The sequence below is a fragment of the Vulpes lagopus genome, chromosome 12, assembly GCF_018345385.1.
Source record: "Vulpes lagopus strain Blue_001 chromosome 12, ASM1834538v1, whole genome shotgun sequence".
In the NCBI taxonomy this organism is placed as follows: domain Eukaryota; kingdom Metazoa; phylum Chordata; class Mammalia; order Carnivora; family Canidae; genus Vulpes; species Vulpes lagopus.
The window spans coordinates 919,062-929,863 of NC_054835.1; the positions used below are offsets into that span (position 1 = coordinate 919,062).

Sequence of the window (10,802 nt, forward strand, 5' to 3'; positions counted from 1 at the left end):
CCAGGATCACGCCCTGGGCTGACGGCAGTACTAAACCACTGAGCCACCCAGGCTGCCCTACACTAGGTCTTATATAAGATGTTTCCTTCCATTTTTAAGAAATAAGCATTTTTTGTAACATATTTGAGATCCGGCTTTTTCTTTAACTCTAAAGGTAACATGAGCATTTTCCCATGGTATTATAAAGAATATCTTGAAACATTATTTCTGTTTATCTGATTACAAAAGCAATCCATACTTGTTATAAACTTTCAAACATTTCAGAAATATGTACTAGAATGTTATTCATATTTGAACCCTTTCCATAAGAAGTGGATAATCTCAACCATTTTTAATGGCTATATGTATTCAACTACTTCTGTGTTATATCACTTTAGATTTTCTGATTTTTCATTATTAAAAATAAAGCCTGGATGGGGGCACCTGGGTGGTGCGGTCAGTTAAGCATTAAGCTCTTCGTTTTAGCTCTGGTGGTGATGGGTTTTTGGCTTGGGTGGTGATCTCAGGGTTGTAAGATTGAGCCCTACATCAGACTCCTTGCTTGGTGTCAAGTCTCCTTGAGACTCTCTCTCTTTTGCCCCTCCCCACTCTCTAAAAATAAATAAATCTTTAACTATAAAGCCTAGATAAATATTTTTGCATATGGAACTTTAGAAAAATGTTTTCAGATTCCATCCATGTGGTAATTTCCCAGTTGAGAGAATTTAGGAGTTAAAAACCGGTGTGGACATTTGCATTGATTTGAATTCCTATCATTGATATATGAGCTCATCCATTTTACCATAGCTTTCTGGCATTGAATACTGTAATTAAAAGCTACAACATCAGATTTTGTTAACTACAATAACTGAATTATATCTTGTTTTAATTTGCATTCCTTAGTGTCTGTTGAATTTTCCATGTTTGTTAACCAGATGTACTCTTTTTTTCAAGATTTTTTTTCCTGCTTAATTATTGGGATCTTAGTAGTCTTATCAATTAGTATGAGGCCTTTATACAGCATGGTGTCTGAGGTGTAGGAAATTCTAGAGTCATTAGTGACCGATAAGGCCGGCTTCTCTGTATTCCTGTAATAAGAATTAAGAATTTGGGGCTATGAAATCAGACTACTGGGGATTAAATTTTATAATTGTTACTTGCAGCTGTGTGTCCTGACAGGTGACCCAACTGCCTCAGTTTCCTCATCTGTGAAATGAGGATAATGACAGGATTTCATGGGGCTGCTGTTAAGAGGCAGTGTATAAAGTTCTTGGCACAGTGCCTGGCTGGGACTAAACAGCGTGAGCTTTTGTTACCATTGCTGTTTCCCAAATAACTTGTACATAATTTTGGAATGCTTGTTCCCCTGCCCTATCCCAGGCTGTTCTCGAACCGTCTCCTTTTGTGTCCCCACAGATCAGCCAGATGGCTGACGATACAGTTGCAGAGCTGGACAGGCATCTGGCAGTGAAGACCAAAGAACTCCTTGGATGAGAGTCCACCTGGTGCAGCGGTACTCCAGAGCCTGGTTTCTTTGGATCCTGTGGATGGCAAGTTGGTGCCTCTCTTCCCTGTCCACGCCGAAGGCTATCATCATGCAGTTGTCACTGTGTGGCTCAACCTTCTAGAGGGACACCCAGACTTGTTCATTCTCTTCTTCCTCCTCCCTGCCCAACCCATTCTGCTTTGGCCTTCTGCCTGGGTGGGCCTCCAGGAGTCCCTGCTGCCAGTGGATGGCCTCTACTCAGAGTATTTGCCCTGATCCTGACATTGGCAAGCGATCAGGACCACTGGCAGGCTCCACACCTTATGTTTCTCATCTCAGGAGCTGCCTTTTCAATCATTTGGGCCCAGTCCCCAACTTTGATCTCTGGGCTGATTTGGGCCTTCACCTGCAACTGGATCCCTTTGCTACAGGCCCATTTTTACCTAACAGTAAAATTAAAATAAATTGGAAAAAATAACCACCACAAAGGAGTGGTCCATCTGGATTAACATTCTCTAAGGACCTGTGTGTCAAGCCACCAGACAATACGTTTGCCTCTGAGTCATCGTAACACCTGCTCTTTCCTCTGCCTGGACCATCCTGCCACTGCTGACCTACCTGGCCAGTCCTGTTTGTCCCTCGGGTCTCAGCTTGGGTATCACCTACTTCCGTCTTCCCCAGCCTACAACTCCTGTTGTTGGCTCTTAGCACTGTCCACTGCTTTTTAGCGGAACCTTCACTATTCTTTTTGATAATTAGTCCATAGAGCTTCACTTTCCTCAGGACTTGATATAATGCCTGGAACACAGTAGGCATTCAAATATGTTGTGAATGAATTGAACGAAGTAGCCACTCAACAAATGCTGACTGCTTTTCTTTTCTTTCCATCATAGTACCATCACTCTGTCACTTTCCAATCTTGCCTTTCCCCAGGGCCTGCCTGTTATTGACAGAGGACTGGTTTGTTGTGGCTTATCTTTTGGTTAAGTATGGTTTTTTCTTTAGTAATTACCTTTTCTTTTCTCTTCTTTTCTTTCATTCATAATGTAGCTATCCTATAGCTGTAATACAACTAGATACAGTTCTAGGCAGTATCTTTAATCTTCATGGTAAGCTTGTGAGATGTATATTATCTTCATTTTACAAATAGGAAAACAGACTTGACATCATGGATAACTTCCCCAAAGTGACAAGCCTCGTAAGTGATAGAATGTTTTGTTATGCATGGTCAGACTCATTTTACATAGAGGGAGGAGCTCAAGAGAGGTCAGATTTCTTGCTCAGGGTATATGTTACCCTAGCAAGTGGCAGAGCTGGGATTCAAACTGAGGCCTGATCTAAAGCCTGTGCTCTGCCCAATGCATCCTGCAGCCTGCATAAACATCTAGTGAGCACCCACTGTATGTCAGGTACGGTGCTGCATGCTGGGTAGACATGTAAAATAGATAAGATATGAGGGGTGCATGGCACACTAGACTAAGTCTGTCTTTGAGGGGTGCATGGCACACTAGACTAAGTCATTATCCAAAATGTTCCGGGTGGAAGGTAGGAAGTTCATTCCAGTTCTGCCAGATGGCTGCTTTTAGAGAGGAATCTACTCGGGCAGCCACCAGGCCTGGCTGCAACTCCCTCGAAGCAGCATCCAGACTTCCTGCTGTCTGACTCCTCTGAGATCCTGCCCCTTGTGGAGGTCTGCCCTTCTCCCTCTGCTGGTGCTGATGGAGCACACTGTGCACAGCCGGTGGGGGTTCAGGGTCAGAGTCAGGTAAAAAATGAAAGAAGCTAACATAGTCTCCTGGCCTATTTACCTGTCCTCAGTCCAACCCCAGCCCTGAGTGCCATCACAGGATTGGAAGTCAGCTGGGGGTAGAACAGGGATAGAAATAGCAATCAAGAAGCCTTTTTTGGAGTAAACCACATGGCAGGGCATTGCAATTGTCTTTTGTGAGTGGCCGAAATCCCCCACTCACAGCAAATGTACTTCTCAAAGATGCAGGATTTTTTAATAAAGAGAGGAAATGATAAATTATGTTGTAACTCCACTCCAAAGGCATTTGGCTGTTGCCAAATCCTCTGTAGTCTTTAAATAAACAAAAACTTATTTGGTGAACAGACGGGGAGGGAGGGGGATGGAAAATGAAAGATTTTCTGTACTTGGGTCCCACATGTCAATAATTTCTCTCCTGTGTGTATGTTGGCCAAAGCTGTATATCATGATAAATGAATAAAGGAAAACCTCGAGCCCAGGGCAGCCAGACAGCTCAGCAAATGACTTTCAGCTGATTGCTCTATTTCAGTTGACATTTATCAAAGAGTTTCTCTGTTTCTCCGTGTCAGGGCTGCCATGGTGGCAGGGACCGGGGATGAGACTACCTTTTTGGATCTGCTGAGTAATGAGTAATGCTGGAGCAATGCCTTCTCCATCTCTCCTTCCTTGAACTTCTTTCTTTCAAAAGGAAAAGCAGGGATGGAAATTCCTACCTTTGGCACAAGGATTAACCACCTCCTCTGTTCAGCTCACCAGCTTTCTAAGTCTCACAAAACATGGAGGCCAAAGAGAACTTTTGTCCTGTTTTTTTCTTTTTTTATATGCTTGTGTGCATGCGCATGTGTATGTGTGCGTGTGTGTGTTGGAAGTTACAAAAGAAACTATAAAAAGTTAAAAGAGAAACTTCTCTTAAGTTCCCATTTTTACTCCTCTTTAGCAATTAGATGTGTATCCTTTCAGACCTTTGTATGTACATAATTTTTAAGAAGCAGGGAAGAGAACTATTCTGTTCATATTCTGAAGCTTGCTATTTTTTTAAAAAAATCCAACAACATATTATGGCCATCTCTTCATATGTGAACATGGAGCTGCAATTCACCCCTTTTTTGTTGCAGTGCAGTGTTCCTTGATATGGATGTATCGTAACTTACTTCACTGCTACCCCTATGATATTTTTTTTAATATTTTTTTTAAAAAAATGATAGACATGGGGCGGGGGGCAGAGACACTGGAGGAGGGAGAAGCAGGCTCCATGCCAGGAGCCCAACGTGGGACTTGATCCTGGGACTCTAGGATCACGCCCTGGGCCAAAGGCAGGCGCTAAACCGCTGAGCCACCCAGGGATTCCCCCCCACCATGATATTTTTAAAGAATCATTTTACAGGATTGCCTGAGTGGCACCATCGATTTGGACATCTGACTCTTGGTTTCGTCTTGGGTCATGATTGTGGCATTGAGCCCTGTGTCGAGCTCCTTGCATGACTCTGCTTGCAACTCCTTCTTCCTCTCCCTCTGCCTTCCACCCCTCCCTGCCCTGTCTCTCAAATAAATAAATCTTTTAAAAAATCATTTGACATGCATTGGAGGATGTTTCTTTCTTTTTTTTTTTTTTTTTATGATAGTCACACAGAGAGAGAGAGAGAGAGGCAGAGACATAGGCAGAGGGAGGAGCAGGCTCCATGCACTGGGACCCCAATGTGGGATTCGATCCCGGGTCTCCAGGATCGCACCCTGGGCCAAAGGCAGGCACCAAACCGCTGCACCACCCAGGGATCCCTGGAGGATGTTTCTATTTAAAGATGATTTTTTTGTTTTTTTGAGAAATAAGAACTCCTAGGTTTATTTGTTTTGTTGAGTTTTACTTATTCTTCCTCAACCTAGACTAATATTTGCTGAATGCCTACTGAAGAATGGTGCCATGCTGGACACCTTACATGTGTTACTACATTTAAACTTCTGAACAATGCTATGCTGTGTAAATATCACTCCGCTCTCTTTACATGTGAGAAAACTGAAATTCAGAATGGGCATTTAGCTTGTCCAAGGTCACACAATTAGTCAGTGCCAGAGTGAAGTTTGAAACTCAGATCTGACTTTAAAGTAGGTCCTTAATTAGTGCGCTTCAGTCCGTAAGTCTTCACTGAGTACTTATTCAGAATGCACTCAGTACTGCGCCTGGCCCCAAAGGTCATCGAAAGAGAAGCACAAAGCTCCCTTTCATAAAACAATTTACCTATGTCTAATAAAGGTGTGTTGAAAGCTGCATGGGAGGTGGTGGCACATAGTAAATGCTGAAGGGATGGTAGCTCTAAGGGAGACAGGAAAGGTTTATATTTACATATATCTACCTCACACCTGTTTGACAGACTCCTCTAGAACTTGTACGAGAACCAGTGAATAAGCAGAAAGACCACCAGCAGTGAATAATGACAATAATGACAGTAGTAGTATTGATGGTGTCAATAACTAATACTGGCTTGGTCTCTTTTAGTTTTCTAAGTTGCCCTGTGTCCTCTATCCCATTGAAATCATTGAGCGAAACTTTGCAGTTTCTTTTGCTATGATATGTGGTCGGTTTCCATGAGGTGGGTTAAAAGGAATGGTCTCTGTTCTGGGAGTACAAGTTTTGATATGTACACAGGAAATGTAGTTTATAGATTATATTAGGTTTTCCATATTCTAATTTTTGGCCTTTTGATGAGTCTGGGACTGGAAGTGGGGTGTTTCAGTCTTGTTATTAGCATTCATATTTCTTCTTGCACTTCCTATAATTTCTCCTGGATGACTTGCTGGATTGTCCGATGCCCAGAGAGCTTGGCTCTTCTCGTCTTCATCTCAGTGCTTGGAGTCTGAGTTCTTGTCCTCTCTCAAGATCACAGCCCCTGCTTACTTTCTATTCACATTTGTTTGATGTATCTTTCCCATTCCTTTATTTGAGGTTTCTAAATCACTGCTTTAGGTGTGGTTTCTGTTTTGGAGCTAGGTTTTATGATCCATTCTGAAACTCCTTTTAAAAATTATCTTTAGGGGGCACCTGGGTGGCTCAGTCGGTGGTTAAGCGTCTGCCTTGGGCTGGGGTCATAATCTCGGGGAATAGCCACTCAGCACAATGTTCTCCAGGTCCATCCATGTTGTAGCAGGTGTGAGAATTTCTTTCCTTTCTAAGGCTGACTCCTTTTTTTCTCCCCCTGAAGATTTTATTTATTTATTCACGAGAGACAGAGAGAGAGAGGCAGAGACACAGCAGAGGGAGAAGCAGGCTCCCTGTGGGGAAACTGATGTGGGACTCAATCCCAGGACCCCAGGATCACACCCTGAGCCAAAGGCAGATGCTTAAGCACTGAGCCACCCAGGTGTCCTGGCTGACTCCTTTTCTTTTAGGAGGTGGCCTAAACTCATTCAAATGTATTGATAATGCTGAAATGTTTAATAGAACCCTACAGTTACTCTTTTTTGCATGCAGTATTAATATTAGGTATTTTGGTGTCTAAACCCTTAGCAGATGAGGGGCTAGATGTTAGGTTGAGGAGGAGGATTGCTTCTGCACAGAGGAGGTTCACTGCTTGTTGAATGAACAAAGAAGTAGCGGTCCCTGTCTCTCACATTCCTCTGTTCTGGTCTTTAATTCATCACATGCTGTTAGCTCAAGCTGAGACATAGCCTTCATCACACCCTGTCTTCTGCTCCACACCCTTCAATGGCTCCTTGTTGCCTGCTGAGCTGTGTACAGACTTCACCGGGGTGTGCAGTGACTTCTGCCGTCTAAGCCTCTGTATCTCTTTAGCTGTGATACGCCTCTCCCAACTACCCTAAGGCAACTAGTGCTTAAGCTCAATGCTATTATTACCTTTTCTGAATTTTTGTCCTGCTTTCCTCCACTTCCGTGTCTTGTCTTCTTTGGCTGTTTGCTTGCCACACGCTGCCTTAGATGGCTGTCCCACCCAATAGGCAAAATTTATCTAGCCTCCACAGCTCTCCTTGGTCCCACAGCCTTGCACTAATTCGTTTCTGTATCTTGATGTTTCTCCTGATTCCTAAATGTGTGTGTGCCCACTGACCTACATATACCTCTAGCACCCCAAACTCAGCAGGCCCCATCTGGAAAACGTGTCCCCGCCAGGCCTGCTCACTCCCCTGCGTTGCCTCCTGGAAATGCCCTTGCTGTCCAAGCAAGTGCCAAACCAAGACCTTGGGAGCCACCTGTCACCTCCCTCTCCTTCACACGTTCCTCTGGGAAGTCACCAACCTGTCAGTTGTACCTTTGAAGTGCTCTCCTTCCTAACACATCCTCGAGTGGTATGTACCAGGTAACAGAAGTGCCAAATGTTTCAGGCTGGCTCTGCCTGTGTCTTGGGCCTTCCTCAGAGACAGTACACCACAGGCCCGAGATACGCCTTGTATGAATCCCTGAATAGAAGGTTCTCTGCTCTTTTAATCTTTGCATCCCATGACTAGCACAGTGCTTGGCTCAGAGCAGCTGTGAAGGAAATATTTGCCCAATTGTCCGGGGCCTGCCTGGGCCTTGAATACAAATGAAGTCAATTCAGCATCAGTAACCCAGAGTCTCCCTAATTATTCTCACCTGCTCACTCAGACCTCCAACCTCATCTTGCAGAGTCGGCCTCCAGAATTTCTCAGCATCTAAAGGCTGCCTCCCGTGGTGTCCCTGATCACCTGGCGTCCACCCTGCTCCTCTGCTGTCCAGGCTCTCCCTTGCCGGCATCTGCAGTTGTGAATGCCACCTGGAGCTTCGCCTTCACTCCGATTGGAAGTGTCTGTCAGTGACTGGAGTGCTGGCTGCTGGGCTTGGGTCACCCAAACATGCTGGGTGGGCTCCTGAAGACACAAGGGAAGGTCTCTTCCCTAGTGCCATGCCACCCTTGGCCCCTACAGAGCAGAATTGCTGGGGTCCAAGGCCCTAAGGCTGCCTCATAGGCTGGTACCCGCCCCCCAAATTGTGGGGCACAGCCTGTCCCCTACCCCTGCCCTGAGGTGGCTTGGGGTGCATGAGCCTTCTCTCCCAGGCTCTAGCCTCAGCCCAAATTGCCCCCTTTGGTGATGATGATGATGATGATGATGATGATAATAGTGGCTAACAGTCCTGGACCTTCGCTGGGTGTGAGGCAGCTCTAGGATGCTAGTTATTAATTGCTCATTTTATAAATGAGGGAAGTGAGGCACAGGGAGGGGTTAAATTGCTCAGAGACACACAGGACCAGCAGAAGACACAAGATGCAGGGCATCTGGTGTCTGACTCCCAGTCAAGCAGCTTCAGAAGTTCTTTCAGCAAACCGGCCCCACAAGGTGTAGGAGGTGCCTGCGAGCTATGGTCTTTTCTCAATCTTGCCCTTTATTTTGTTTGTTTGTTTCTTAAAGATTTTTTATTTATTTATTTATTCATAGAGACACACACAGAAAGAGAGAGGCAGAGACACAGGCAGAGGGAGAAGCAGGCACCATGCAGAGAGCCTGACGGTGGGACTCATCCTGGGTCTCCAGGATCACGCCCTAGGCTGCAGGCCGCGCTAAACTGCTGAACCACCGGGGCTGCCCCAATCTTGCCCTTTGTACCCTGAGTAAAGGTCACTCCATTTCCCTGTGGGTACAGTGAGGGGCTGCACAACTGGGCCGGTCCCTGACAACATCTTCTCCTATTTGGGAGCAGAATAACTAAAATACAGACAATGTTGCAAATGTTTTCAGAAAATTAAATTTATTGAATGTAAAGAGCAATCCTGTATTGTTAGATCTTGCTCTATACTTTTACTTTTGGTGTTAAATGTTCTTTCTATCACAAATCATGAGAAGTTGGTGATTATAAAAGAAAAAAAATCCCATTTAGAAAGATAAACGGTCACCTTCTGTTGGTCACCTCTGTTCTTTGTTTTGTTTTGTTTTTTTTCTTTTTTTCTTTTTTTCTTTTTAACTTCACGGATGTATGAATCCCAAAGTCTGGTAGCTGTGGGACCTCCAGCCTACTCCTACACTGAGGTCCTGAGGCTGTCCTCCAGGGGAAGCCCGAGCTGTCACCAGGGAGCAGGCAACAGAAGGAAGTAGTCTGACCTGTGTGGGAGTTGGGGACCCTGTGGATGAGCAAGTCCTGGAGGTGGGGCCGGGGTTGGATACAGGACAATAGTCAATCAAGAGGATTCAGAGACACACAGGGAGGAGGGACGGGGTCGAGAGAGCAGAGACAGAGAAACAGAGAGGGAGAGAGGGAGGGACACAAAGGCCAGAGGGAGAAAGAGGCAGAATCAGAAACAAAGACACGCATGCACACACACAAGTACAGAGTGGGCAAGTAGTGACAGAGACAGAAACACAGGGTGACAGTCTCACTGTCCCCCGGAGAGATATTCCAAGACCCCTAGAGAGAGATGCTGAGATAGAGACAGAGACACAGGGAGATAAATACATGCGAAGGGAGAAACGACAGATTTCTGGATTTCCGGGGAGAGGAACACAGTTAAGGGATAGAGAGGAGGAAGGGAAGGAAAGAGAAGGAAGAAAGAGACAGCGGGTGAGCGAGCACAGCAGCGCAGGAAGGGACACACGCAAACAAGTGGGGGACAGAATGAAGCAGAGGGAGGCGTGGGGGGTACCAGCCCCGCCGGGGTGGCTGCAGGGCCCAGGGTGTGGGTGGAGGAAGAGGCAGCAGCCAGGCCAGGGCTGCAGGGACCAGATAAGAATGGTGGCCAAAGGAAGGCGGGGAAGGAAAGACATTTACACCCCCCCCAGGGGAGAAAGCCAGGGAGGCTGCCCCGGGTCCAGAGAACAATGGGTACTTGACTTCAGTGGGTCATTAATGAGACAATTAATGGAAAGAGTAACAGAGGCCTCCCCAGGGAGGATTTGGAGGGTGGATAAATGGAATTATTGTGGAGGGCGGTTCTAAGTGGGGGAAGGCCTGTCCCCCCACTCCCAGATGTCCAGCGTGCCAGCGCAGATTCCTGGCCCGGGGTTCAGGGCCTCCCTCAGCAATCGCACACATGCCTGATGCTCCCTCCTTGGACACCCTGGACCCCTGCCAGCCCCCAAATGCACCCCCCACATTTCCTATCCCCATGCCTTTGCTGCCATCACTTCCTCTACCTGGAATGTCAGCCCTTGATGATCTCCATCCATGGAAACCCTGCCCACTCCAGGGGTAAATCAGCGTGGTGCTTCCACGGGATGCTGCATGTTGGAATAAGAAGAGAGCCCCTGAAACACAAAAGGCAGTGGAAAAGCAAGCAGAGTCGTGGGTACAATGTGACACCCTTATGTAAACTAGCATGACACACACACAAAGTAATTTTAAAAATTATTCCTGACTATTTTCCATTATACATATATTTTTTAAGGGGTGGGGGTTGTGAAGGGATACTTGCCAAATTCATAATGGTGATTGCCACTGGGGATGGGGGGGAAGAGTGTAAAGGTACCTGAAATCATCTCATGTATGTGGATAGAAATGAAAACTCTACAAGTGTTAATTTGGGCTTGTGAAAATAGGAACGGTTGGTTATTCCTTTGTTTTCTGGTTTTGTTTAAAATTTTTTTTTTCCAGAGAAAGAGAGACATCCTAGC

The 10,802-nt window shown here is 45.7% G+C and overlaps 1 protein-coding gene across 3 annotated transcripts in view; it reads left to right on the forward strand.

Moving 5' to 3' along the window:
• Window positions 1-4,026, forward strand: part of MRRF (mitochondrial ribosome recycling factor) — a 56,997-nt gene extending 52,971 nt beyond the window's left edge. For all 3 annotated transcript variants that reach the window (XM_041725294.1, XM_041725293.1, XM_041725292.1), the window contains one exon: window positions 1,396-4,026. In XM_041725294.1, the coding sequence (XP_041581228.1) occupies window positions 1,396-1,473 (78 nt within the window). In that variant the 3' untranslated portion in view covers window positions 1,474-4,026. The remainder of the gene's footprint in view (window positions 1-1,395) is intronic.
• Window positions 4,027-10,802: the final 6,776 nt, after the last annotated feature.